The 26,485-nt window shown below is 35.0% G+C and overlaps 1 protein-coding gene across 1 annotated transcript; it reads left to right on the forward strand.

Moving 5' to 3' along the window:
* Positions 1–16,844: 16,844 nt before the first annotated feature.
* LOC148950267 (egl nine homolog 1-like) lies at positions 16,845–25,750 on the forward strand. The gene is made up of 2 exons (XM_089091816.1): positions 16,845–16,937; positions 24,674–25,750. Exon 2 carries the CDS (start codon positions 24,794–24,796, stop codon positions 25,748–25,750), a length of 957 nt encoding a protein of 318 aa, XP_088947942.1. The 5' UTR covers positions 16,845–16,937; positions 24,674–24,793.
* Positions 25,751–26,485: the final 735 nt, after the last annotated feature.

Genomic DNA, 26,485 nt, shown 5'->3' on the forward strand with positions numbered 1-26,485 from the left:
CTTTTCTAACCAAATTTTCACATTTGAGCCAGATAAATGTATTTTCCGTAATTTTCTTACAAAAAACTAGAGTTTATGGTCAAAAACCATTATAAATTCAGATTTTAAGGAAATAGTTTATTTTTCGATCCAATGGTGGACTTTTTTCTAACCAAAGTTTCAAATTTGAGCCAGAGAAATTTATTTTCCATAATTTTCTTACAAAAAACTAAAGTTTACGGTCAAAACCTATATTAGTTCGGATTTTACGGAAATAGTTTATTTTTCGAACCAAAACAGGACTTTTTTCTAACCAAAGTTTCAAATTTGAGCCAGAGAAATTTATTTTCCGTAAACTTACTTCTAATGTTATATTTGTTAGAGTGGTAGAAACCTTTTTTCCCACAATGGATATTTTTCAGGTGAAAGTAAAGAGCTGCTACATTAAATCAAAGATTTGCAGAAATAAAGTCGAAGAATTGTTCAAGCGTAAATTTTCTCTAAACTTACTTCTAATGTTATATTTGATAGAGTGACAGAAACTTTTTTTCCCACAAAGAACATTTTTCAGGTGAAAGTAAAGAGCTACTACATTAAATCAAAGATGTACAGAAATAAAGTGGAATAATTGTTCAAGCGTAAATTTTCTATAAAAGTACTTCTATTGTTATATTTTTTAGTGGCAGAAACCTTTTTTCCACAAAGAATTTTTTTCAAGTGAAAGTAAAGAGCTGCTACATTAAATCAAAGATGTGCAGAAATAAAGTCGAATAATTGTTCAAGCGTAAATTTTCAGTAAACTTACTTCTATTGTTGTATTGGTTAGAGTGGCAGAAACCTTTTTTCCACAAAGGATATTTTTCAGGTGAAAGTAAAGAGCTGCTACATTAAATCAAAGATTTGCAGAAATAAAGTCGAATAATTGTTTAAGCGTAAATTTTCTGTAAACATACTTCTATTGTTATATTTGAGAGAGTGGCAGAAAGCTTTTTTCCACAAAGGACATTTTTCAGGTGAAAGTAAAGAGCTGCTACATTAAATCAAAGATGTACAGAAATAAAGTGGAATAATTGTTCAAGCGTAAATTTTCTATAAAAGTACTTCTATTGTTATATTTTTTAGTGGCAGAAACCTTTTTTCCACAAAGAATTTTTTTCAAGTGAAAGTAAAGAGCTGCTACATTAAATCAAAGATGTACAGAAATAAAATTGAATAATTGTTCAAGCGTAAATTTTCTGTAAACTTACTTCTATTGTTGTATTTGTTAGAGTGGCAGAAACCTTTTTTCCAAAAAGGATATGTTTCAGGTGAAAGGGAAAAATGGTAAGTAAGTATCAAACTCTTTCTTGAATTCGCCTCATGGATACACAATACAGAAATTTCATTAAATAAATTATGAAAAAAATTGTAAGTAAGTAGCAAACTCCTTCTTGATTCCAACTCTTGGATGCACAATACAGAAATTTCATTCGAGAAATTATGAAAAAATTGAAAGTAAGTAGCAAACTCTTTCTTTTATTCAGTAAAAGTAAAGAACTGATACATCGAATCAAAGATATGCAGAAATACAGTCGAATAATTGTTCAAGCCTAAATTTTCTATAAACTTATGTATAATGATATAATTGTCAGAGTGGCAGAAACCTTTATCCACAATGGATATTTTTCAACTAAAAAGTAAAGAGCTGCTACATTAAATCAAAGATGTGCAGAAATAAAGTCGAATAATTGTTCAAGCGTAAATTTTCTGTAAACTTGTGTCTAATGATGTATTTGTTAGAGTGGCAGAAACCTTTTTTTCCAGAATGGATATTTTTCGACTAAAAGTAAAGAACTGCTACATTAAATCAAAGATTTGCAGAAATAAAGTCGAATAATTATTTAAGCGTAAATTTTCTGTAAGTTTATGTCTAACATTATATTTGTTAGAGTGGCAGAAACTTTTTTTTCCACAAAGAACATTTTTCAACTAAAAGTAAAGAGCTGCTACATTAAATCAAAGATTTGAAGAAATAAAGTCGAAGAATTGTTCAAGCGTAAATTTTCTCTAAACTTACTTCTATTGTTATATTTGAGAGAGTGGCAGAAACCTTTTTTCCACAAAGGACATTTTTCAGGTGAAAGTAAAGAGCTACTAAATTAAATCAAAGATGTACAGAAATAAATTCGAATAATTGTTCAAGCGTAAATATTCTGTAAAATTACATCTATTGTTATATTTGTTAGTGGCAGAAACCTTTTTTCCACAAAGAATTTTTTCAAGTGAAAGTAAAGAGCTGCTACATTAAATCAAAGATGTACAGAAATAAAGTCGAATAATTGTTCAAGCGTAAACTTTCTGTAAACTTACTTCTATTGTTATATTTGATAGAGTGTCAGAAACTTTTTCCACAAAGGATATTTTTCAAGTAAAAGTGAAAAATGGTAAGTAAGTATCAAACTCTTTCTGGAATTCGCCTCATGGATACACAATACAAATATTTAATTAAAGAAATTATGAAAAAAATTGTAAGTAAGTAGTAAACTCCTTCTTGAATTCACCTCTTGGATGCACAATACAGAAATTTCATCCGAGAAATTAATAAAAAATTGTTAGTAAGTAACAAACTCTTTCTTGAATTCAGTAAAAGTAAAGAACTGCTACATTAAATCAAAGATATACAGAAATACACTCGAATAATTGTTCAAGCGTAAATTTTCTGTAAACTATGAGATTATATTTTATACAATGTGGAGACTAACCTCCTGAAAAGCGGCCAGTATAGGTACAATATGCCGAGAGAGAAAGAGATACCTGAAAAGTAGCCTGGGAACTGTAAAAAGATTTTTACTCCTATGCTCCCTCTCTCAAAAAGTTGCAACGCACCGTTTACTTCATGTAATGTGGAATTCAAAGTTTCTTTATTTTTCTCATGAGATGATATTGAGAACTCTGACATACTTCAGAAGAGGTATCCCCCCACCCCCTCTATAGTGAGAGATTATTTTCTTTCTTTTTTTCATTTCTCTTTTTAAATGATATTCATATGGTATAATTATTATTTAATAATAATTATAAGCCTGTATTTGTTGCCACGAATTTAACTTCTTTTTTACACGTACTTCTTTTGTTCATTTAAATTTTAATGATACCCTGCCCTCCCCCCTTGAGAACGCAAAGATGTCTTATACATACTTGATAGGTTAAGTTAAACCATATTGATAGGTTGAAACCATAGGTTAGGTTAGGCCCTAACCTACCCTAACCTAACCTATGGTTTTGGTATTTCTATGTAATAATGTAGACGGTCACAAAAATACCTTTGAGGCTAGCTGTCAAAAAGTCTGCCTCAAACAGTTCGTGATAACGAACTGTAAGTAAGGAGCAACCCAGCTCAATAGTAACCGAAACTCTAAAATGGAATTTGATACCAATAGATACATCAAAAGAATTAGATTTGTATGCTGATTTCAAAATATATAAGTTGCATTAAGTTGCTTACGTCTCCGGAAAAAAAATCGGTAAAATTCCCCCTGAAAATTTCACCCTTGGAAACCCCCCTCCTCATGTAAAATTAATCCCTGTAGCAAAATCTTCCCATTCCGTCAAAAATGCAAAATTCCATATTTTTGCTGATATGAGCTTGAACCGCAAAAAATTAACCTTAAAAATGAATAAAACCCAGTATACATACTTCCCATTAATAAATATAACAATAGGTAAATTTTATATCTTAAGAACATTTCCCCAGGGGCTGTAGGTGGGTCATTTTATCTCTAAAGACATAGTTATTGGGCCTTTCAACTATGTCGAAGTAAAAAAAGCTATGTCAAAATTTGAGTGGACGATTTTGGGAAAAAGTGACGTGGGATGGGGCCCACGATTTTTGAGTTTCTTAAAAAGGGTACTTGAACTTTCCATTTCCGTTAGAATCAGCCCTCTCTCGAAGTCTTAGGTCCACTGGATCGATAACCTATAGAAAAAACATCAACAAAAATAAAATAAACAAGCATCCGTGATTTTTTTTCTGGTCAAAAATGTAAAATTCCACATTTTTGCTGATATGAGCTTGAAACCGCAAAAAATAATAGAACGAGGCATTCATTTCAAGAAAAAGCCCTCGGATTTGCTATAACTGTTTCTTTGAGGGGTACTTTGAAGGTTATATGTAAATGAAAGAAGTCATATAGTTTGAATATGTTCTGTACTTCTAAATAACATTGGTTAATTTAATTATTGAGAGAGGGGTACCGTTGTTCTCATATATTATAGGGTGTTTGATTTTTTTACTTTAGTGTATATTGAAATGAATATCTCAAGTAAAGACACCGGTCCTTCAAGGGCAATAGTAAATATCCTGTAAGGTGCTGATGTAATTAATGTAAGTTTAAATTTATTTTTATTTTTCGTTATAGATTTTACTTTTACTTTCAGAACTCCATAATGAAATCCAAACCCCTGTATGATTGGGTATATTAATTTGAAACTTTCAGGAATTGTTAAGGAATTCTTTAAAAAAAAAAAAAAAAAAAAAAAAAAAAACGAAACAAAAAGAAGAAAAAAATTTTCACAATATTTGTATAAAATTTTTAGGGGGGGGGGGTATGGTAATAAAGTATGTATAAGACATCTTTGCGGTCTCAAGGGGGAGGGCAGCGTATCATTAAAGTTTAAATGATCAAAAGAAGTACGTGTAAAAAAGAAGTTAAATTCGTGGCAACAAATACAGGCTTATAAGTATTACTAAATAATAATTATACCATATGAATATCATTTAAAAAGAGAAATGAAAAAAAAAGAAAATAATCTCTCACTGTAGAGGGGGTGGGGGGATACCTCTTCTGAAGTATGTCAGGGTTCTCAATATCATCTCAAGAGAAAAATAAAGAAAATATGAATTCCTAATTACATGAAGTAAACGGTGCGTTGCAACTTTTTGAGAGAGGGAGCATAGGAGTAAAAAGCTTTTTACAGTTCCCAGGCTGCTTTTCAGGGATCTCTATCTCTCTCGGCATATTGTACCTATACTGGCCGCTTTTCAGGAGGTTAGTCTCCACATTGTATAAAATATAATCTCATAGTTTACATAAAATTTACGCTTGAACAATTATTCGAGTGTATTTCTGTATATCTTTGATTTAATGTAGCAGTTCTTTACTTTCACTGAATTCAAGAAAGAGTTTGTTACTTACTTACAATTTTTCATAATTTTTCGGATGAAATTTCTGTATTGTGCATCCAAGAGGTGAATTCAAGAAGGAGTTTGCTACTTACTTACAATTTTTTTCATAATTTCTTTAATTAAATATCTGTATTGTGTATCCATGAGGCGAATTCAAGAAAGAGTTTGATACTTACTTACCATTTTTCACTTTTACTTGAAAAATATCCTTTGTGGAAAAAAGCTTTCTGCCACTCTAACAAATCTAACAATAGAAGTAAGTTTACAGAAAATTTAAGCTTGAACAATTATTCGACTTTATTTCAGTATATCTTTGATTTAATGTAGCAGCTCTTTACTTTCACCTGAAAAAAATTCTTTGTGGAAAAAAGGTTTCTGCCACTAACAAATATAACAATAGATGTAATTTTACAGAAAATTTACGCTTGAACAATTATTCGACTTTATTTCAGTACATCTTGGATTTAATTTAGTAGCTCTTTACTTTCACCTGAAAAATGTCCTTTGTGGAAAAAAGGTTTCTGCCACTCTCACAAATATAACAATAGAAGTATGTTTACAGAAAATTTACGCTTAAACAATTATTCGACTTTATTTCGGCAAATCTTTGATTTAATTTAGCAGCTCTTTACTTTTAGTTGAAAAATGTCCTTTGTGGAAAAAAAAGTTTCTCCCACTCTAACAAATATAATGTTAGACATACATTTACAGAAAATTTACGCTTAAACAATTATTCGACTTTATTTCCGCAAATCTTTGATTTAATGTAGCAGTTCTTTACTTTTAGTCGAAAAATATCCATTGTGGAAAAAAGGTTTCTGCCACTCTAACAAATATATCATAAGACATAAGTTTACAGAAAATTTACACTTGAACAATTATTCGACTTTATTTCTGCACATCTAAGATTTAATGTAGCAGCTCTTTACTTTTTAGTTGAAAAATATCCATTGTGGAAAAAGGTTTCTGCCACTCTAACAAATATATCATTATACATAAGTTTACAGAAAATTTAGGCTTGAACAATTATTCGACTGTATTTCTGCATATCTTTGATTCGATGTATCAGTTCTTTACTTTTACTGAATTCAAGAAAGAGTTTGTTACTTACTTACAATTTTTTCATAATTTTTCGGATGAAATTTCTGTATTGTGCATCCAAGAGGTGAATTCAAGAAGGAGTTTGCTACTTACTTACAATTTTTTTCATAATTTCTTTAATTAAATATCTGTATTGTGTATCCATGAGGCGAATTCAAGAAAGAGTTTGATACTTACTTACCATTTTTCCCTTTCACCTGAAACATATCCTTTGTGGAAAAAAGGCTTATGTCACTCTAACAAATATAAGAATAGAAGTATGTTTACAGAACATTTACGCTTAAACAATTATTCAACTTTATTTCTGCAAATCTTTGATTTAATGTAGCAGCTCTTTACTTTCACCTGAAAAAATCCTTTGTGGAAAAAAGGTTTCTGCTACTCTAACAAATATAACAATAGAAGTAAGTTTACAGAAAAGTTACGCTAAAACAATTATTCGACTCTATTTCTGTACATCTTTGATTTAATGTAGCAGCTCTTTACTTTCATCTGAAAAAATTCTTTGTGGAAAAAAGGTTTCTGCCACTAACAAATATAACAATAGATGTAATTTTACAGAAAATTTACGCTTGAACAATTATTCGACTTTATTTCTGTACATCTTTGATTTAATGTAGTAGCTCTTTACTTTCACCTGAAAAATGTCCTTTGTGGAAAAAAGGTTTCTGCCACTCTATCAAATATAACAATAGAAGTATTTTTACAGAAAATTTACGCTTGAATAATTATTCGACTTTATTTCTGCAAATCTTTGATTTAATGTAGCAGCTCTTTACTTTCACCTGAAAAATATCCATTGTGGGAAAAAAGGTTTCTACCACTCTAACAAATATAACATTAGAAGTAAGTTTACGGAAAATACATTTCTCTGGCTCAAATGTGGAACTTTGGTTAGAAAAAAGTCCTGCTTTGGATCGAAAAATAAACTATTTCCGTAAAATCCGAACTAATAAAGGTTTTGACCATAAATTTTTGTTTTCTGTAAAAATATAATTGAAAGAAAATTTCTCTGACTTAAATGTGAAAACTTGGTTAGAAAAAGCCCAGCTTTGGATCAAAAAATATGTTATGTACCCTTTTACAGCGTTTTAGAGGGTGGTGACCCCAATTTTATTCGTGGTATTTACTGTTTCTTCAAATTTTACATGATAACGAATTAAAACTTCTGATGGCTTTAGCTGTCATTTATATATCCATAGTAATTTGTGTTACTTTTAAGTTTGACATATCTTTATCTCTGCTCTTTCCAAGGTTCAACCTCATCCCCTTACTTTTCTTTGAAAAACTTAGTTCTTGGCATGTTTTTTTCCAGGTTTTACCAAAGACATTAAATCTCATACAGGTTTTTATCAATGACATTAAATCTCGCCCGTATGTAAACAAAATATAAAAAAAAACATATCCGGCTAATTGATGAATTTTAGACATAAAAATTATGGATATAATGAAAAATATTAAGTAATTCTGTCTACTACATTTATAGAACACCCTTCAATATATTCAAAAAGACCATACCATTCCACTGAGCTTTTTTAATCATAGTGTTCTCGACCTTTTTAGGATATATGGACCGAGTGGCAGCTCACGGAAAGTGAGGAGCTTCTTTTGTGTAAACCTGAGATTGATAGTACAGATGATGATGACGACGTGGTAGAAGTTCATTATACAGATGATGGACTATCGTATACGTCAGATGATTTGGTGAGGAGGGGACCTTCAGGGAGACTGTGTTTCAAAGATGATGATCGCCTATATGTTGATATGCCCCCTCTGAGTATTATCGAAATAATCAATAATGATGATGACAGCATTCAAATACTTACAATACCGCCACCTCAAATTGAAGATATAACCGTTGAGGACGGGGTAGTGGAGGAGGAGGTCATATATTTAAAGAGTATTATAAATATTGATTTGACAATTGAATAAGAATATTTAGAAGAATGATTGTTTTTATCAATGATAAAAAACTTGGCTGTGGACTATAGTACTCTAAGGAGTGATATAATCAAACTGAACTATTCATGTACAGAAGTCTCTGCTGGTATCCTTATTCTATACATATCTAGTATGAGAAAATTAATATAGTACAAATAAATTTATTGTATGATTACGATATAAAACTCATTAAGCATATCAATAATTAGATTTATCGTTAAATGATATATGAGAGCTCTTCCATCCCGGTTTTCAATGTTCACTATGCACATTTTTCTTTGGGTCTTCATCACTGTCTTTTATACTATATTTTGAGATATCTCTGTAGAGAAATCCCTCTTTTCTCTGTCTCTTCTTTCGATTTTCCTTTTCTGTCGTATCAAACCTTGTTTTATGCGAGCTTACTTGCAATAGGTATAAATTTCTCTCCATATCATGTTTGATTTTTCTCCTAATTTCCTCCAGATTATTCTCATCTATCCCTGCCTCTATGCTGTCTAAACATGTAGTACGTTCATGAGAATACTCAAAATCATGAAAATGACCTTTACAAATAGAACAGTCACAAAAAAAGGATATTTGTAACTCAATTTGTTCATTCATGTTATCACATTGCTAACTCCAGACTTAGTGAATCAATACCATAGTCCCGTTAATTCTCACACTCACTAATAACAACTATAGCAAAAATCCTTTCCTTATATTCACTGTAATCCTGTCCCGTTAATATTTCCGACTCCCTGATTGGCTTAGAAAGAGACACGTGATCGTTAGCGGATCGATAATCCAGCAATTGTTGATGTGAAGTTATGTTGACATCCAAAGAAACATCCAGCAATTGTTGTTGACATCCAAGAAACATCCATCAACAGTGAGAAAAACCACGAAAAAACATCAAAGTGAGAAAAACCATGAAAAAACATCAAAGTAAGAAAAACCATGAAAAAACATCCTCAGTGAGAAAAACCATAAAAACATGCATAAATTATGTATGTTCCGCGCTGGTACCCCCTTCCCTACTGCTGAGTTTACTTGAGTTTTTTTTTTACAGAATTGTATGCTAAAAGTTATCGATATCATGGTCACTGAAAGACTACAGGGAAACTTATCAATTAATCTTTGTTTTGTGCAGGCTAGTCCTAGAATTTTCTCCTCGTCCTGTTTTTGGGTTCGGTTTTGTGTTTTCAGTAAAGCACTAGTTTTTAGAGTTCTATAGATATTTGAAAATGTCAGGAGTCAGTTTATGTGAGCTAGTTTTATAGATATATCTTGAGTAATCAAATCGGTGAATAAATCATTTTTCTCGTTTTAAGTTTCAATTTCGCTCTTTACTTCCGTAAGAAAACTTTGTTGTTTTTAATTATTGCTTAAAAGAACTAGTGACTCCGATGACATGAAATATGACGGCTTAAACCAAACAAAAGTTCCAAAATATGTATTTGCTTGGTAGTAACATAGGGCAGTCGAGCTAAGAAACGCAAATCGGATGGAATGTTAGGTGTTAAAAGTGCTGGTATATTTTTTTATCTTGTTTCATATCAACAAAAACCTAATTGTAAAAAATAGGTACCTGCAGAAATGAGTAGTACACCATACTTCGAAAACTTTGTTTTTTGGAACTGAGCTTGATATGCAGTATATCCACCACATAGAACTACACCTCCTCCACTAATAAGTCTACAACCCCAGCAGTCGTCATCAGAAGTCATGTCAAATATAGTGCATACCTGAAAATCGATAATACTGACTACGGGGTTCGAGTATTGCTTCTGGGAATAAAAAAGAAGAGATGGATATTGGGGTCTTTCTCATAAAAGATTTTTGTCGAGCTCCACGACTAAGTAGCACACAGTATTGGAATGTTATTATCCATAACCCAATTAGATGCAAGGAAAAGCGGTGGCACAAACGAAATAGCTTAAAATTAAGATGAAAGAGCAAAGTAATCTTGAACAGAGTACGAAGCAGTCAAAGGAAACGATGAAATAGTAAGTGCAACGCAATGGGATGCAGGGCCGGATCTAGGAGGTGGGTAAGAGCCCGCGGGAAGCAAAACAAGCGTCAATTTTAAAAATTTTGGACAAAAATTTTAATATTTACAGTATTAATTGTGTGGCAGGGGGCGGCAAAGTCTACATCCCCCCCCCTGAGAAAAAAACAAACTCTGGTTCTAATGGGATGAATACTTCACGACAATAAATAAAGAAAAGGAGTCATTTCTCCTCAATGACTCTCTAAAAGATCACTAATCACATTGAAAAAAGCAAAAACAAAAAAAACTTAAGGCTGAGCTGATAAAAAAAAACTCAAAGCTGAGCTGATTAAAAAAAAAAAAAAAAAAAAACAACTAATCACATTAAAAAAAAACTCAAAGCTAAAGCACAGTTTAGATGAGCCAAATTATATATCTATAAATCGCAAAGTTTTTTAGGTTGAACCTCTGCTTCTTACTAAGCAATACTATCTACAGCCCGCGAAATGTGGCTTTAAGAAGTTTCACTTCTTCGTTATAGCTCATCCAAATTTAGGGTGGATTGTGCTATTTTGCCAAAGTACATGTGGCGATCCCTCTGTCCAATTCGATAGCTCCGCTATATTGATACTTATGAACCCTTATTTGTTTTTGATTGAAACCCACAGAGAGAATATTATCCAAAAATAGTGGAAGTCCAAAACTGGTTACCTGCATGAAAATTATTAATTAGTAATTGTGCAATGCCTGTTGCTTAAAACAATCAGGCAAAAAGAAGGAAGGTCAGATAGTCCTTGAGGGCAAAAGTTGCGGTTGATTCAATTGGAAACAAAATTATGCGGCTAGTTCAGCACGTAGGCTTCAGATAAAATTAGACTGAGATCAAAATAAATCGGAAGGCATTTCCGTTTCTAGTTGGGTGGCCTACGTGAGCTATATGCGATCTTCCATTTACAGTATAGCGTGATAACGCATCTGTATCATCATCACGACTATTAATAGGTAAGCAATTTACGCAGCGCTTTAAATTGTGTAAAAATCAATATGTAAACAAGATGTGTGCATGATTGGCAAGAGACAAGGGGTCTTCTAGTTTCTTGGGAATATGTACAAATGTGAAAAAGCGTGTCAAGAATCCATGGCACTTGTCTGAATTTACCACTGAAAGATATATTTATCATGAAAATGTTATTTTTTTTAACTTGCGAGACAAGTTCTAACATGATATAGTGTTTTGAGAATTGCAAAAGGTTCACTAGTTGATGCAAGACATGCACGGTTATTCGGAATATTCAGCAAAAGCTTTTTTTTCGAAGGGGCTTTACGATAAATATACATTGGTAAATTTGTTACAAGTTCACTAGCTATCTTCAGAATCCAGAAATCAAGTGACTCTTTAAATTCCAGGCTTTTAGTCCCAAGCAGAAAATGGTAGCAGACACACTATAGTATTGCGGGAATGCATGTTTAATCAATCGTAGGTAATAGGGATGGTATGCAGAAAGTCGACTCTTGTTGATAAAAGTACATCAGAAACTCTTAAAAAAACATGTAGCGACTAACATAGACCTACATGCTTGTACAATGCTTCTATTTAACAGAAAGTCAGGAACTTTAAGCAAAACATCAGTTGTAGTCCGGTTTGCCACTCCTAGTGATTGATCACTATTTTTAGTGTTTTTTTTATATTGTCAAAAAAAAATTCCCTAAATCAGCACATAAATCACTAGATTATTTTAAAAAAATCACTAAATCAACCAAAAAATACTAAAACCTAGTGATTTTGTTTCCACTGGGTGGCAACCCTGGTTGTAGTGAAGCATGTCACAGTAGAACGGTCTGACAGATACAGAAGTAACTCGTATGAATGTTACATACATTACAGGAACAAATATGGTATTCCTAATAGGGGACTTAAATACCAAGGTTGCCACAAATATTTTGTCTCACTTTTTATTGCCATGGCCTGGTACGAAGCTTTAGAAATTTTAACGACCCACCTCATGATAAACAAAAACATTTATTTACGAAAAAATCAATTTAGTTTTGTGTTTGCTTCTTATTTCATGCTGAAAATTTTCAAGATAGCTGTATAAGAAAAATATGAGTAACTAGATATAAAAGATTAACGATTATATTCTTTTGAAACTTTATAAAATGAAGGGAACTTTGTCTTTTCCTTCGTTTTTTCCCAGTGAAGAAAAATCAGACGATAAACACAGATGCCGTTCGGGAAGGCACATAAGACGTAGAAAAATATTTAATCCATAGAATTGAGGCGAAGCACCCAGGAAGAATCCCAACACCCAAAATCTGAGTCTTGAAATCGAAATCAACACCAGGATTTCCTCTGGTCAAAGTGTACGACACTAAATATCACCAAATCTTCCAGAAATTTGCATTCATTTGCTTAACTGAGACTCTGGACTTGGCCAAAAGCTGAAAGCATATTATTATTTTTTTTTTTTTTTTTTTTTGCATTACAAACTGGACATAAAATTGGTCAGGGATTAGTATTAATTGATTTTTTTGTTTGTTATCTCTGTTTGTCCATAATGTTGTCTGCAAAATCACAATTTGGGATCAAATCGGACAAAAATGCTTTCGCAAAACAATTTTGAGATTGCCAATCAGTTTAGACTTATTAAAAAGCGAATTCTTAACCTCCCATCTTCAGAGGCCATACTGTCGTACGGTGATCATTTGTTCCTAAAAATGCATTCGGTCAATACAAAATGAAAATACGTTAGAACGTGCATTCGGCTATCTTGTAGGGCAACAGTTACGCACCAGATATTGGGGGTGGTTCTTTGGATCTTTTTGTGGACGTAGGGGTAACTAAAGCCTCAAAAAATGTATTTTTATGCTCAAATTTAAAAATTTCCATGACTTGTCCTCGGGTAAAATATCTGGAGGATATTTTACCCCCTGAGCTCAAGCATATATCCATGAAAAAGGAATAAGTCGACCCCTCCAATAATGGACATTTCTATATAAATCAACCAGATCACGACACCGAATGCACCAATATCTTATTTTACGCTTATTATCATGGACACTACTAGTCAAAAAGATAAAACATTGTATTAGCATGGTTGTAGCGATAAATCAAACCTAGTAAAGAGCGAACCATGGCCCATAGTAGCTGAAAGTTTCGATACAAGTTTTGAATTTAATTGTCTAGCGAGAAAAAAAACATAATTTGAAGCTGACTTTGGAATAATAAATATTATTTCGATTATTCATAATAGTAAAAACTTATTGCGAAAACAAATTAATGAAAATTTCGAAAAGAGCCTGCAAACCCTTGAAAAAGACATCGGATCAAAATGATAAGTGCAATATTAGAAGCGGCATAGTTGAAAAGTGTATACGGGTGTGAATTACAGCCCTCTCCCCTCCCTCCATTAAACAACATGAAAAATCACTTTTTTGCATGGATAGCACTGATGTTTCCCTTTTTTTCCGTTTTTTTTCGAGGGGAGATCATAGGGGATCTTATCGAACTATTAGTCATAAAATAATAGAAATCACAATATCTAGTACCCTTTTCAAGTAACAAAAGAGATCAGTGCCTCACTAAAGTCAGAGTTCTGTCATTGTGTGCCAAAAAAAAAGAATTTGGCCAAAGAAGGCCAAATTACCAAGAATTGCATATTCTAAGACGACCAAGGGATTTTTCATGATCTAAAACCCATAAAAGGAGGTTTCAAGTCCACCCTCTTGAAAAAGGGATCTGCTGTTATAGGGTGATCAAGCTCTACAATAAGATATCAATGCTGCAGTGCATCCCATGCAGTGGCGGATCCAGAGGGGGGCGGGCTCCCCCCTAGAGTAGTCTAAAGTAGTATAATTTACTTGATTAACTCAAGTTTCCGTTAATTAAACCTTTCTCCTAACGCAAGCTTATCGGATCAACCTATTTTACGCCCCCCCCCCCTAGAAAAATTTTCTCGGATCAACCTATTTTGCGCCCCCCCCCCCTAAAAAAATCATGGATCCACCCCTGATCCTATGTTTAATCATAAATTGTCAGATAATAATGACATGAATGCTGCAGTGATTAGTTCACAGAACATTATTTTTTGGGCAAAGAGTGTTAGAATACTGCGAAAGCAAATTCTAAGATTATCAATCGATTTGTCATGGCCTGAAACCCTCAACTGGAGGTTTTGAGCCTCTTCCCATCTTAAAAATCAGGAAATGAGGCTTTTTGCTGTAACATGTTACCATCAATTTGAAATTAAAAGCACCTGAAGGTTGAAAGCCCTGAGCTTGAGTAGCCGGAGTTTGGAAAGGGATAACTAAACGGCTGTTCTAACTGTATCTAAATGAAGTATCAAACAGTTCTTGGTAAAAAGCATCTGAAAAATGTAGTTCTATTTTTAGGGCTACAATGAAAGACAGATTGAAATGGCTAGGATACGTTTTATGGATGGATGGTAACAGATTGTCTTTTTCAGCCATCCATCTGGGGCCAAACGAAAAGCAGGTCGTACTCGAATGGGTTGAGAAAAGGTCCCAGGGACGGATTCAAGGAGATTAGAACTTTGTGTTATAGGGTGAAACTGAAGCTTTGAATTGATAGGGGCAGAGGAGGAGCGTGCATAGCTGTGCTTTTAGTAGTAGGAGTAGTAGTATATAATCTGCACAGTCTTTTTTCTGCCATGACTAGCAGGCTACCGCAAGATTGTAGAGAGATGTTTAATGGCTCAATTAAAAACTATTGCCTCTTATAAATTCGTCTTAATAACTACATCATAAAGGGTCAAATGGCACAAATATGACACTTCTTAATGCAATTTAGGAGTGGAAGGGGTTGGAAACACGACGGCAGTACCATTGTATTCTCCATGGTCGAAAATCATAGATTGGAGGCCTACAATCCGCCTTCTTCTCTCCACTCCTTTCCCCACCAAGTAAGTGAAAACTAAAACATATTTTGAAAAAAGTTCCTAATGAAAGAAAACGTAATCCATTTGTTTACGTTTTTATGAAAATAAAATATCGATGTACATCAAGGCCGTACCCATAATTTTTTTGAAGGGGGTTTTACTCAAAGATTTTGTTTTGGGGGAGGGGGGGGGGTGACAAAACAACCTCAAAAACGCATACAAAATTTGTTTAAATCCATTTTTGTTACGTTTTTACGAGTCAAAAAAACATTTCGGGGAGGGGGGGGTCAAACCCCCTAACCTCCCTTCTGGGTACGGCCTTGATGAACAGCACCACCTCGGATACTTTATTTACGTGACAAAGCTGCACGTATCTTGTGGGAAAGTTCAAGAGATGCAAACAATAAAACCTATATGTTTAATGTCCTATTTAAAAAAAAATGTGGACTCCTTTAATTTTACCGCCCAATCTAAAGAAAAATCTTTGACAATTGTATGGTAAACCTACTACCGCTCAAGTTGTTCATTCATTGAGGCATTATAGAACCGGTTTTGTTCGTTTAGTTTCTTTCAGCTTAGCGTGAGACAAGACAAAGAGAAGTGATAGAATAGTTTGAAAATATATAATTTGGGCTATATATTTGCACATTAGGGGGGGGGGTGATATTTGGGCAGTGTGAAGTTAGAAAGTAATCCTTACTACATAATATACAGAATAATTGTACCTAACACATTAGGCATCCAGATTCGCTATGCTTTACCCCCCCCCCCCTAATGTGCAAATATATAGCCCAAATTTATTTCGAAAGTTTTACATTTTTATCTTACTTTGGTATATTTCATTAGGATTAAGCGTCAGATTAGAAGAATTTTAGGTAGTGGGTATATCATACAAGTACCACAACTTTTATTGTAGGATTTATTGTGTTTAAAAAAAAACGGAAAAAATACATTAACAAAAAAAGGTTTTTCTGGTGGAAAAAAGAGCAAAGTTGAAGCTTGAAATAAAAAAAAATTCACTTCGCAGGCTACGCCAAATGTATCTACAAAACTAGCTAAATAAACTAACTCGTGTTATTTTCCAATATTTGTAGTTCTAAAAACTAATGTTTTACTGAAAAGTGATCTTGCTTGACTTTTTTCGAGAATAATAATCGCATACTAAATGTTTTTGATATCATGGCACGTAAAGACTATTAAGTGCCTTATAAATTAGTATTCATTTTCTGCATGTTGCTTATGGAATTTTCTGCTCCAAACAGAACCTCTTTTTTTATGGATTGAATTTGTGTTTTCAGTACAGCACTAGTTTTCAGAATTCTACAGATACTGGAAATTATCACGAGTCAATTTATTCCAGCTAGTTTTTTAGGTGCATGTTGCGTAATCTCCAAAGCGACAATTTTTGTTTGTTTTAAGTTTCAGCTTCGTTCTTTGCTTCCGTATTAAAACTTTGTTTTTTCAATTAATTAGTCAAATAATAATCAGAAATGATAAACAATTCGAGCCCTCTCTCCCCTGGAAATAACCTATTTTATTGTGTAAAGCGAATGCTCCTAAATAAGCCCATTTTCTTGAACCACGACCAGGGTCTTGAAAAAGGTTGGCAGCCGCTGTGATATTTATAACACCCTGAAGTAAGAATTTTGTCACTACTTTTTAGTCTTTAGTTCAAGAAAAGGGGTATTCTGATCTTCTTTTACACGTAAAGGAAGAATTGCATAGGAGGCTGGAACTAAACATGTCGAATAAAATGTTGATGTGAACGCCATCTAAACTCATTTTCTAAATGTGACAGATTTGTCAGTTTTTTTTTCCAGTTTAGTTTCCAATTATAATGTGCTACATGGTTACGCAACAATCTTTTTAAAAGTGTCCTGGAAATAAGGCGAGTCATTTACTTACGTATTTGTGCGATAAAGGCTCTTCTAGGATATCCTTTCGCTAGTATTTTACTTGTACTAAACTTGTGGTTGATTTGGTGCTAAAATAGATGGCCTTGACTAGTCATTGAGAATAGTCTAGCCTAGTCTGTTCTTATGGAATGGCTAGGCCAATGAAATCGGCACTAGGTTACATACTAGTATATGCTTTACTGTAGTGTTGCGTCGTCACAGGTTTGCCCGCTACCCCATAAAATAAAATTTTGTGCAATCTTGCAACAGAATTCTTCTTCCGTACTAAACGCTTTAATAGCCTAAGATCCTTACTTCATTATGTTTTAGAAACTTTATTCACTGGATTTTTGGAGCTGCTTCAAGCATCAATGCATCCCAGTTCAAATTCTAATGCCCGGAAATTACCCTAGACTTTATCCAAAAGTTTGATGATTTTGTTAGTTGCCATAATTTTTTTGGTACTTCCCCATTATGTGGGCCTCTCTAAAAAGTCAAGTTTGGTTAATGCTAATAAAATAAAATAAAATAGGATGAATATATAATAGTTTAGAAACAAATTTGGGCTATACATTAGGGGGTGGGGGGTAAAGTATAGCATATATTAAATACGTAACCTAACCTAACCTAGGTACCTCCCCCCCTAAACCCCAAAAAACTACAGTTTGATATCGTATGCGCAATGAAAACCACGCTATCATTGCCTACTCTATAGCGGTTAACACGTCAAAAACGGGTTTTAGCATTGCCTACTCTATAGCAGTTAACCCGAGAGGCCCGCATAATGGGAAAGTACCTTTTTTTGTATTTGTTTCTTAACAGCAGTTGGCTCATAATACTTAATAATGCCACTTTGAAAAAAAGTCAGCAAACTTTTGGATATAGCCTAGCTTAGGCATAAGTGCTGTAAAAATTTTAGATTAGGGACCTGTCTTGGTCTTGGAAAATAGTTTAATTGCCGCCATGAAATTTCCTTGAGAGGTCAAGTGGTAACAGCAATCATGCCTAATTGGGGGAGGGGTTAAGGAGGTATTCTCCCCCAGACTTTATAAATATATTTTGCCGGTAAGTGTATTCAATATTCCATTGCTGACCTAGGGACATAACAAGATGGACACACTACTTGATGCCTTTTCATGCTCTGTCCAAATATAATAACCAAACAGTTTCACTCGAACCCCCCCTCTGGCGCCCCAAATATATTCTTAGGATATTGTTCTGTACAAAAAAATTCTTACTTTATAATATGCAGTATACACAGCTACGAATTTCACTAATAGAGTTATGTATGTAATTACCTTGCCCCCCTTTTATTTTGTGAATTAGCGCAACTGGGTACCAGGAGCTTTGTTTTTGCCAAGCTTTAAATGGGAATATTTCTGCGGCTCCTTCTCGCTGGTCTCCTTTAGCCTACGGTTATATCTAGGAATTGTCTGAGGAGGAGGGGCAGGGGTCTAGTAGGCCTATGAGTAAGTATATGTTTTCTGTACATGATGAAGTATGAATTTTTTTTATTGTAGTGATTGTTCGGAAAAGTAATCTTGCACCAAATCATGGCACTTGTTTATTATATAATGATCATAGTAATGCCCCTTTATATAACTTTTTTGGAACCTCCCAGCCTCCGATATGAAATCATTGATGCCAGGATTCCCTGAAACACCAATTGAAAAAACTCGAAGGACAGGCCAAGCTGATGTTACGACCTAGAATTACGTTATGCCATTATTAAAATAGTTCTTTGCGAACCTTCTTCAATTTTCCTGGAAAATAAAGGATGTGACAGGTATACCCTTATCCCCTTAAAAATGCTGTATCTTCCTGGGATATTAGAGACAAGAATGTGTGATCGCTTATTTCTGGTTTTAAGGAATTGCAGAAACCTAGGTCAAAAGACTTATTATCATTTTTTAAGATATGAGTGCGGTGATTATGTTGGCTATTAGGAACAGGAGGACAATCCTCCATTAGATTTAATAAATAGAACTGTACGCGAAACACGGACACATTTCCTGGAAACGAAGAAATTCCTTTCGTCAAGGAATCCCCCCCCGTCAAGAGGACTCCTGGTTATGCTTTTAATGCCCGTGTCAGGCTATATCCTAGCATAGGAATTGGCAAGCGCGTATTTTTTTTCTGGCAAGTTGAAACTGGAATTATTAAAACAGTTCCGCCAAAAAAGCAGGAAAATCATGTTAAAAACCATTACAATCTTTAGATATTTGGAAGGAGGGGATTCTGTTTGAAAGCGTTCTTGTAGATTATGTATCTGGCAGTTGGGATGTATTTTTTTTTTCAGGTTTATCCCGCTGTTTAGGCATAGGCTGGTAAGCGTCTTGGGTAACCCCATAGTTTCCATTTTGTGTGGAAATATTTTATTGGAAAGAAATTGTAGTCTATTAAACTCCGTAAAAAACTGATGATTTGCTGTCGTAATACTAGATTCTTGAAACAATGTTTTTAACAAAATGATCAGTAAGGCTAGTTGTCTTACCACCAAGCAAATATTCTTGTTAGCTTAATCGCCATTTTATTACAAAATACTGAAAAATATCATATTGGCTGTATCTCTAAGACCCTACCCTAGCAGTCTATTACCATGGTTATTTTCCTTGCTTATGCCCGATTGGCATAAGATACGACACTATCAATCTCTCTTTATACCTAACTGGGCATAAATCTCTCATAATAGAAATAAAATTTTATTTTATGTACAATTAAAGTAATAATTTAAGCAAGATTCCAATCTTGCTTACTTATTACTTTAATTGTACATAAAATTCAGCCCAGCATTGACTGTCTCCGTCACATACAACCATGATTGATATCTCCCACTGTTTAGTGTTAGAATGTGCAACTAAAATGCCATTACTAACGCCTTCCCAACCCAAATAAGAATTAGAAGCTTCCAAAACCTTACTCATTCATCTCCCTATCTAAACAACCAAATCCTTCCAGGTTGAATAAATAAATTAGTGAAGTTCACGTTTCACAACCCTGGAGGAGTAGTTTCCCAAGTCCTAACGATTCCGGATCAGAACACATAAGCTCGTCAGTCAAAATTTCTTTACGTTAAAACTGAAGGAATTCAAATTTAGGTTACTTACTTTACTTTTGACGGGAACTAGACGCTGCTCCGCCTCGCCCGGCATCCATAATTTCACCAACATAATTCTTCCATGAGATACGGTCATGTGCAACGGCTTCGACACGGTACAGCCAATTACTGTTCCAGAGCCGACCGAAGAGGCGGAAGCCACAAAGCGGCTCAATGTCGTTTTTCTTTATCACTGACCACCAATCTTTCTTCTGGCCTCCAGTTTGGCGTTTCCAGTTTTCAAGCGGACGTGCTTTAATATCGTACTTTGAGATACATCGGTAGTCTTAACGGCGTAGACAATGGCCCAGCCACACGAGCCGTCATCTCTTTACTATCTGGGAAGGCTCGTCGATTTTTCGCCCATGTAACCTTCCCTAACAGTAGCACGGCGCCTACCGGCGACGCCGTTTCATTTTGTGGAACACTTATATTTGGCATAATCATGGATGTTCTTGGGGTCCCCAACTTTTTGGGGACCCCAAGAACATCCAGCAAGTCCCCAACTTTTTGGGACCCTCTACGTGTTCGCCTACAACTCAATAATGGTGCCGTTTCCACCTCTCCGTCGCGATGAGGCCACACAGCAGGATTTCCAACTGGAATACTAGGAACAAAATTTCTACCCAACCTAACTTCCGAGGGCTTAGGAGAGGAATATAAAGTTAGGTATGTGTACATCAAACAGTTTGAGGTAATTAACCAAAGACCAATCCTTGCCAGTACAGTAGTAAACTGAAACCCTAAAAAACGAAATTTAGGAAACATAGATGTATTAAAAGAATTTGATTTTTATTGTAGTTCTAAATATACACAATTCACTAAGTTTAAAACGGACCTGAAAGTTATTATCATAAGAAAATTTGCGTAGTTTCATTGTTTTTATCAGGACTGATCTTATCGAACGAGTAGCCGTAGAATTTCGGAAGGGTCTCGTTCAGAGGAAAATACTGGGTTCTAGTGAATTTTACAGCTGCCAGATTTGGTCAGAGGGAAACTAGGCCCCTCCCATGCTCACCGCGGCCATGCTCACCATGCTCACAATTCACTAAGTTTAAAACGGACCTGAAAGTTATTAGCATAAGAAAATTTGCGTAGTTTAATTTTTTTTTATCAGGACTGATCTTATCGAACGAGTAGCCGTAGAATTCCGGAAGGGTCTCGTTCAGACGGAAATACTGGGTTCTAGTGAATTTTACAGCTGCCAGATTTGGTCAGAGGGAAACTAGGCCCCTCCCATGCTCACCGCGGCCAAAAAAGATACCGCGTAAAAATAGGAAACTAGGCCCCTCCCATGCTCACCGCGGCCAAAAAAGCTACCGCGTAAAAATTTCGAGATGGCTATTTAAATCAAAAATCTTTAATCATGAAGACAGCTTGTCTCCAAAGATAGTGCAGATGTAGCTCTAGGGGGGAAGAGCCCGAAGTTATGAAGAGCTACTTATATAAAGCTGGAAGGAAACGTAATCAGATTTTTGAATAAAAGTAAGTTTGTTACACGCACTTTAACCCCACATCGTCGGGATATTTTGATCAAGGTTATGTTCAGGCTTTTCCTAAGAATGTCGGAGACCATAACTTATGCTAATGACTCATTTCAAATGAAAAATTTACTCGGGAATAATCATTAGCAAAGTGAAAATGTTGTACCTTTTTGGAATTTGAATTGCAAAGAAATTGAAAATTCAAATATTCCAAGGACCTTCTCATATTGTGCAAATGAACAAATTATGCAGACGCCATATTTTAAGCCTATGAGCAGGGGCGAATCTCCAGCATTTTTATTGGGGGGCAAGAGGGGTCGATATTCAGATAGTCAAGGGGCATGGGATGTATAATTTTTTTTTCTTTGGCTTGGATCCCCCTCCCCCCCCCCCAACGGTGCCCCTGCCTATGAGCTAATTGGCCAATTTTAGAAGAAGCTTGAGCATATTGTAACATTTTAAATTAAACATTGAGCTCAAATGTAGTCCTACATGATTGACTTCCTCTTTGGTCTCCTCCTCCTTCCCATAGCCCCATAAAATTGTGGTCATTAGGGCTGTTGGAATCGAACCGATGAATATAGAAAATTGGAGAAGAGCTCTCTCGAAAGAAAATTGCAATTTTCTGCGTCGTTTTCATGAGTTGGACATGAGTGAGGGGTAACAAGGTCCATTCCTTCCATTTTTGGCTGGGTTTTCAGGGTGGCAAAACTTGATAGTTATTCAAATATGAAAAAATTAAATATACAAAACCATGATTCTTGGGGCAAACTCTCTAAAATAAACCCAATAAAATACTAAAAATAAATGGAAATGAAATTAAGGAGTATTATCTTTTCAAATGAAGGTAAAGAGCGACGGAAAAAAAAATTAAATCTAACAGAAGTTGTCCTGTATACAAGGGAGGTCGGTGCCCCATCTTCCCCACCACTCTTCGCGCTTCACGAAAAGTTTGACTTTCCCCCGCCAATACTTCAAAAACCAATGCTCTGATTCAAGAGGAATGTGGTAAAAACTTCCGTTTTTTCACAGTGTCTCGAGGAGGGGATTTTTTTTTTTCCGCATTTACTTAAACAATACAATTTACAGCTCAAGTACTTTGAATGGCAATTGGTAAATAAAAAACACGCAATTGTCAACCTGCTATAATTTTTGAACACTAAAATGCTTCTAATCAAGCTCTAGATAAACTGTACCGTTTAAAAGGTCTGTAAAAGCGATAAATGCGTAAACTATTTAGTCAATCATTTGGAGTTTCGCAAAATATATTGCACGCAAAATCAAGAGCAAAATTGGGCATATCAGTTTTCTTTTTTGTAAACAAACACAAAATTATTTTCAAACCCGATGAAACATAACGCAAGCGAGCGAAGCACGCGCAGCAACCCAAGGGAGGCGACAAAAGCTCGGAAAGTGGCGTATGTTTTTGTTTGTTACTGTTGTTTTTTTGCTTGGCGAAGAGGCGAGGGTAGCGTGTAGCGTGCTCAGCGAGCACGGAAGTGACAAAAACGTGCATTGGGGACTTTTTGGTTCTTAGCTGAATATCAGGGTGTAATCAGAAACAGGCCCTTAGGTTCTCGGGTATGGTGTATTTGAGGGTGCAGTCTTCAAAAAAATTACATAGCTGTTTGGTGTGATTCATGCAATCTTTCTTGTGGGAATAACTCTTAAGGGAAATTGTGAAACCGCAAGTATGCATTTAAGATTTTAGATATTAATCTTGAACGTTTCTTAATTGCAAATTTTGCTTAAATAATTAAGAAATGATGGCACTGTCAGAGCCCTTTGTTCCCAGCCTTATAGACTATGAAAAGGTTCTTGGCCCTGTACATAGAAAAGCTTTACTAAGGGCTATACAGGGTGTGCCGTATAAATATATTTATATCATCAAGGTATGCACGAGAGTAGAAGTGGCGCTGTACGTGGGTTAAAGAGGTGTGTCGAGGTGTATGCGTTCCACGGGTACTGGAACAACCGGCGTTCTGAGATTTGCACCAGGTGGTGGTAGCCTCTCATGGAAATTAGTCAAAAAATAGGGAAAGGAGGCAGTTACTTACTTATAATCCTGACCCCACTCAAGAATTTTGATCTCTAGGATCTGAGAAAAAACCGCTTTGTCTGTCTGCAGTAGGTTATAATTCGTTTAGTCTCATTGAGAAAAACTACGATGTCGGTATATTTTTATTAAAAATTTAGGTACTTTCCCATTATGTGGACACCTCTAAAAAGTCAAGTTTGGTTAATGATAATGAAATAAAACAAAATAGGATGAATATATAATAGTTTATAAACAAATTTAGGCTATATATTTTGCACATTAGAGGGGGTGGGGGTAAAGCATTGCATATATTAAATACGTTACCTAACCTTACCTAGGTACCTTTTTCTCCCCCTAAACCACAAAAAACAACAGTTTAAATATTGTAAATTCAATGAGAAACCACGCTCTTCGATCAATTTAGATAACAATTACCCGCTTTACGAGTCTCCATCACTGTATTCATTCGACTGTCTAGCCGAGGTGTCCACATAATGGGAAAGTACCAATATTTAATATATAGAGGTGATTGGGTTAGGTATTTAACATAATGCGTTCTGCGCGGCCTGCTTTCCATAATTTTCTGTCGTAGTTTTCATAATTTTGTTTCTTAAGTATTATATTTTCACCATATTTTGGTATATTTCATTAGGATTAATTTAACTTTTCTTCTTGAGTGGGGTCGGGATAATACATAAGTACCGGGACGCAAACTACATTTTTATCTACAATGAAAAATTACTTTGGTACTTGTTTAGAATGCAGTAAACACGCGAGAAAGACCCCACTGAAATCTCAAAGGTGCTATATGAAAAACAGGTTTTCGCTCCCTGGTGAGACATTGCTCACTCCGTGACAAAGATTTAAACTGTAGTTTTTAGGGGTTGAAGGGGCAAAAAAAGGTACCTAGGTTAGGTTACGTATTTAATATATGCTATGCTTTACCCCCACCCCCCCTTAATGTGCAAATATATAGCCCAAATTTGTGTCTGAACTATTATATTTTTATCATACTTTGTTTTGTTTCATTAGCATTAACGAAACTTCACTTATCGCGTGTTTACTGGATGCTAAACAAGTACCATTACTTTTATATATTTTTTCCTTTAGTTTGGATGAAAAACTTTCCCGAGACCAGATATATCTTTCGAAGGAACGCAGGCTCTGAACGATTTTTCGAATTCGACAAGAGACCAGTTTTCATTTTAGCAAGAGTGTGTATGTGATAGAATGCAGTCTAATATAGGTTGTGTCCTTTGTGGAAACAGTCATCAATTGTTTCGGTGTGCAAGATGCAGAAACGTTCTGTATTGTTCAAAAGAACATCAAGAGCTGCACTGGCGAATCCATAAGCTGCAGTGCTATGATATAAATAGTGTTCCTGGTCTTTCTCTGTCCCCATCCGATATCGTGCTATCGCAAGAGGACCAGTCGAGTTGCGTGACGAAAATTCCTTTTCCCAAAGGCGGAGCTTTACTTGCAGAGGCGGGGCCTGCAATGTATCAGCAGTTTGCGTGGGATGAATCAGGCACTGAAAGGGAACAAAACAATGTGGATCAAACTCAAATAGAATCATTTGCAAATCTGCCTGACACAGGCCTACTGTCTGCTATTGATAGTTTTTTTAGTGGTGGCTGTTCAGATCAGAGTATGCCCATCCATGAACCAACACGGAAATCATACGACCCAGACAGTTTTATAAATTTAGGCCCTAGTTCAACACAACAAAGCCTTAATCCAACAAAAAACCTTACGGGGTTCGAGCACTATCTCGAAATGAGGCTAAATACGGCTGAGTGGATGTTAAAAGTGTGCCAATATGTTATTCGAGACTTAGATCGTTTTGGTATCTGTGTTATTGATAATTTCTTAGGCAAAGACCATGCTGAAGCTATTTTAGCAACAACAGAAGACTTGTATGATTCTGGTGTTTTTCGTGAGGGTGAAGTGGTCTCAAATAGATGGAGACAATCAACTAGAACTATTAGAGGTGACCAGATTACCTGGGTTGATGGTTCAGAAAGAGGTGCTGAAGCCATTGGATACCTTATGGCAATGGTTGATTCTGTGATTATGCACGCTAAAAGGATAAAAAATAATGGATCTCTCGGCAATCATATCATCCAAGGAAGAACTAAGGTAGGAACCTCTCTTATTGGTAAATATCTAGGTGGCACTATAATTTAGCAAAGATGAAAGTGAAAATGTCATTTGGTGCCCTTTTTTAATGCTCTTTCGTAATTCAACAATCGCTTCTGGTACTAGTTGCATCTTGACCCCTTAAAGGTATTTCATTTGTATAACCACACAAATAGGTTATCAACGCTAGTTAAGTTATTGAAAAGTGGTTAAAAGCATATCACTAGTTTATAAATAAGTTGTTCAAGAGCAGTATATTACAAAAATACTTATTTACAACAATTCAAACCTCCTTTATTATGCAACTCAAATATAAACCGTTTCCCTACCGTTTCAAGTTTTTCAAATGTCGTTGACAAAAATAGCGCTGAATTTTGCGATTCGAAGCTTTGCCGTCGACAATTCAGGGTATATATTTGCACATTAGGGGGGGGGGGGTGGGTGAATTTTATGGTAAATTTGAAGTGGAACATATAATTTAGCTAGGATGAAAGTGAAACCATCATTTGATGCTTTTTTTATGCTCTTTCATAATTCGTATAAAATACCTTCGGGCCCCTTTAAGGGCTCAAGATGCAATTATCCCCAGAAGCGATTATTGAATTATGAAAGAGCATAAAAAGGCAACAATTTTCACTGACATTTTCACTTTCATCTTAGCTAAATTATAGTGCCACCTAGAAATTTATTTAATGCTTATCAGACGGGGACAGATTCTCTGCCCCCGTTTTTATTGAACCCTACCTTGCCTAATTTATTCATTTCCGAAAATACCTCAGATTC

This window comes from Artemia sp. Qi Xiang Cuo, chromosome 7, assembly GCF_049724085.1.
Source record: "Artemia sp. Qi Xiang Cuo chromosome 7, ASM4972408v1, whole genome shotgun sequence".
Classification (NCBI taxonomy): Eukaryota; Metazoa; Arthropoda; class Branchiopoda; order Anostraca; family Artemiidae; genus Artemia; species Artemia sp. Qi Xiang Cuo.

Coding starts and splice junctions, on each gene's coding strand:
- LOC148950267 (XM_089091816.1), top strand. CDS start 24,794: ATGCAGTCTAATATAGGTTGTGTCCTTTGTGGAAACAGTCATCAATTG.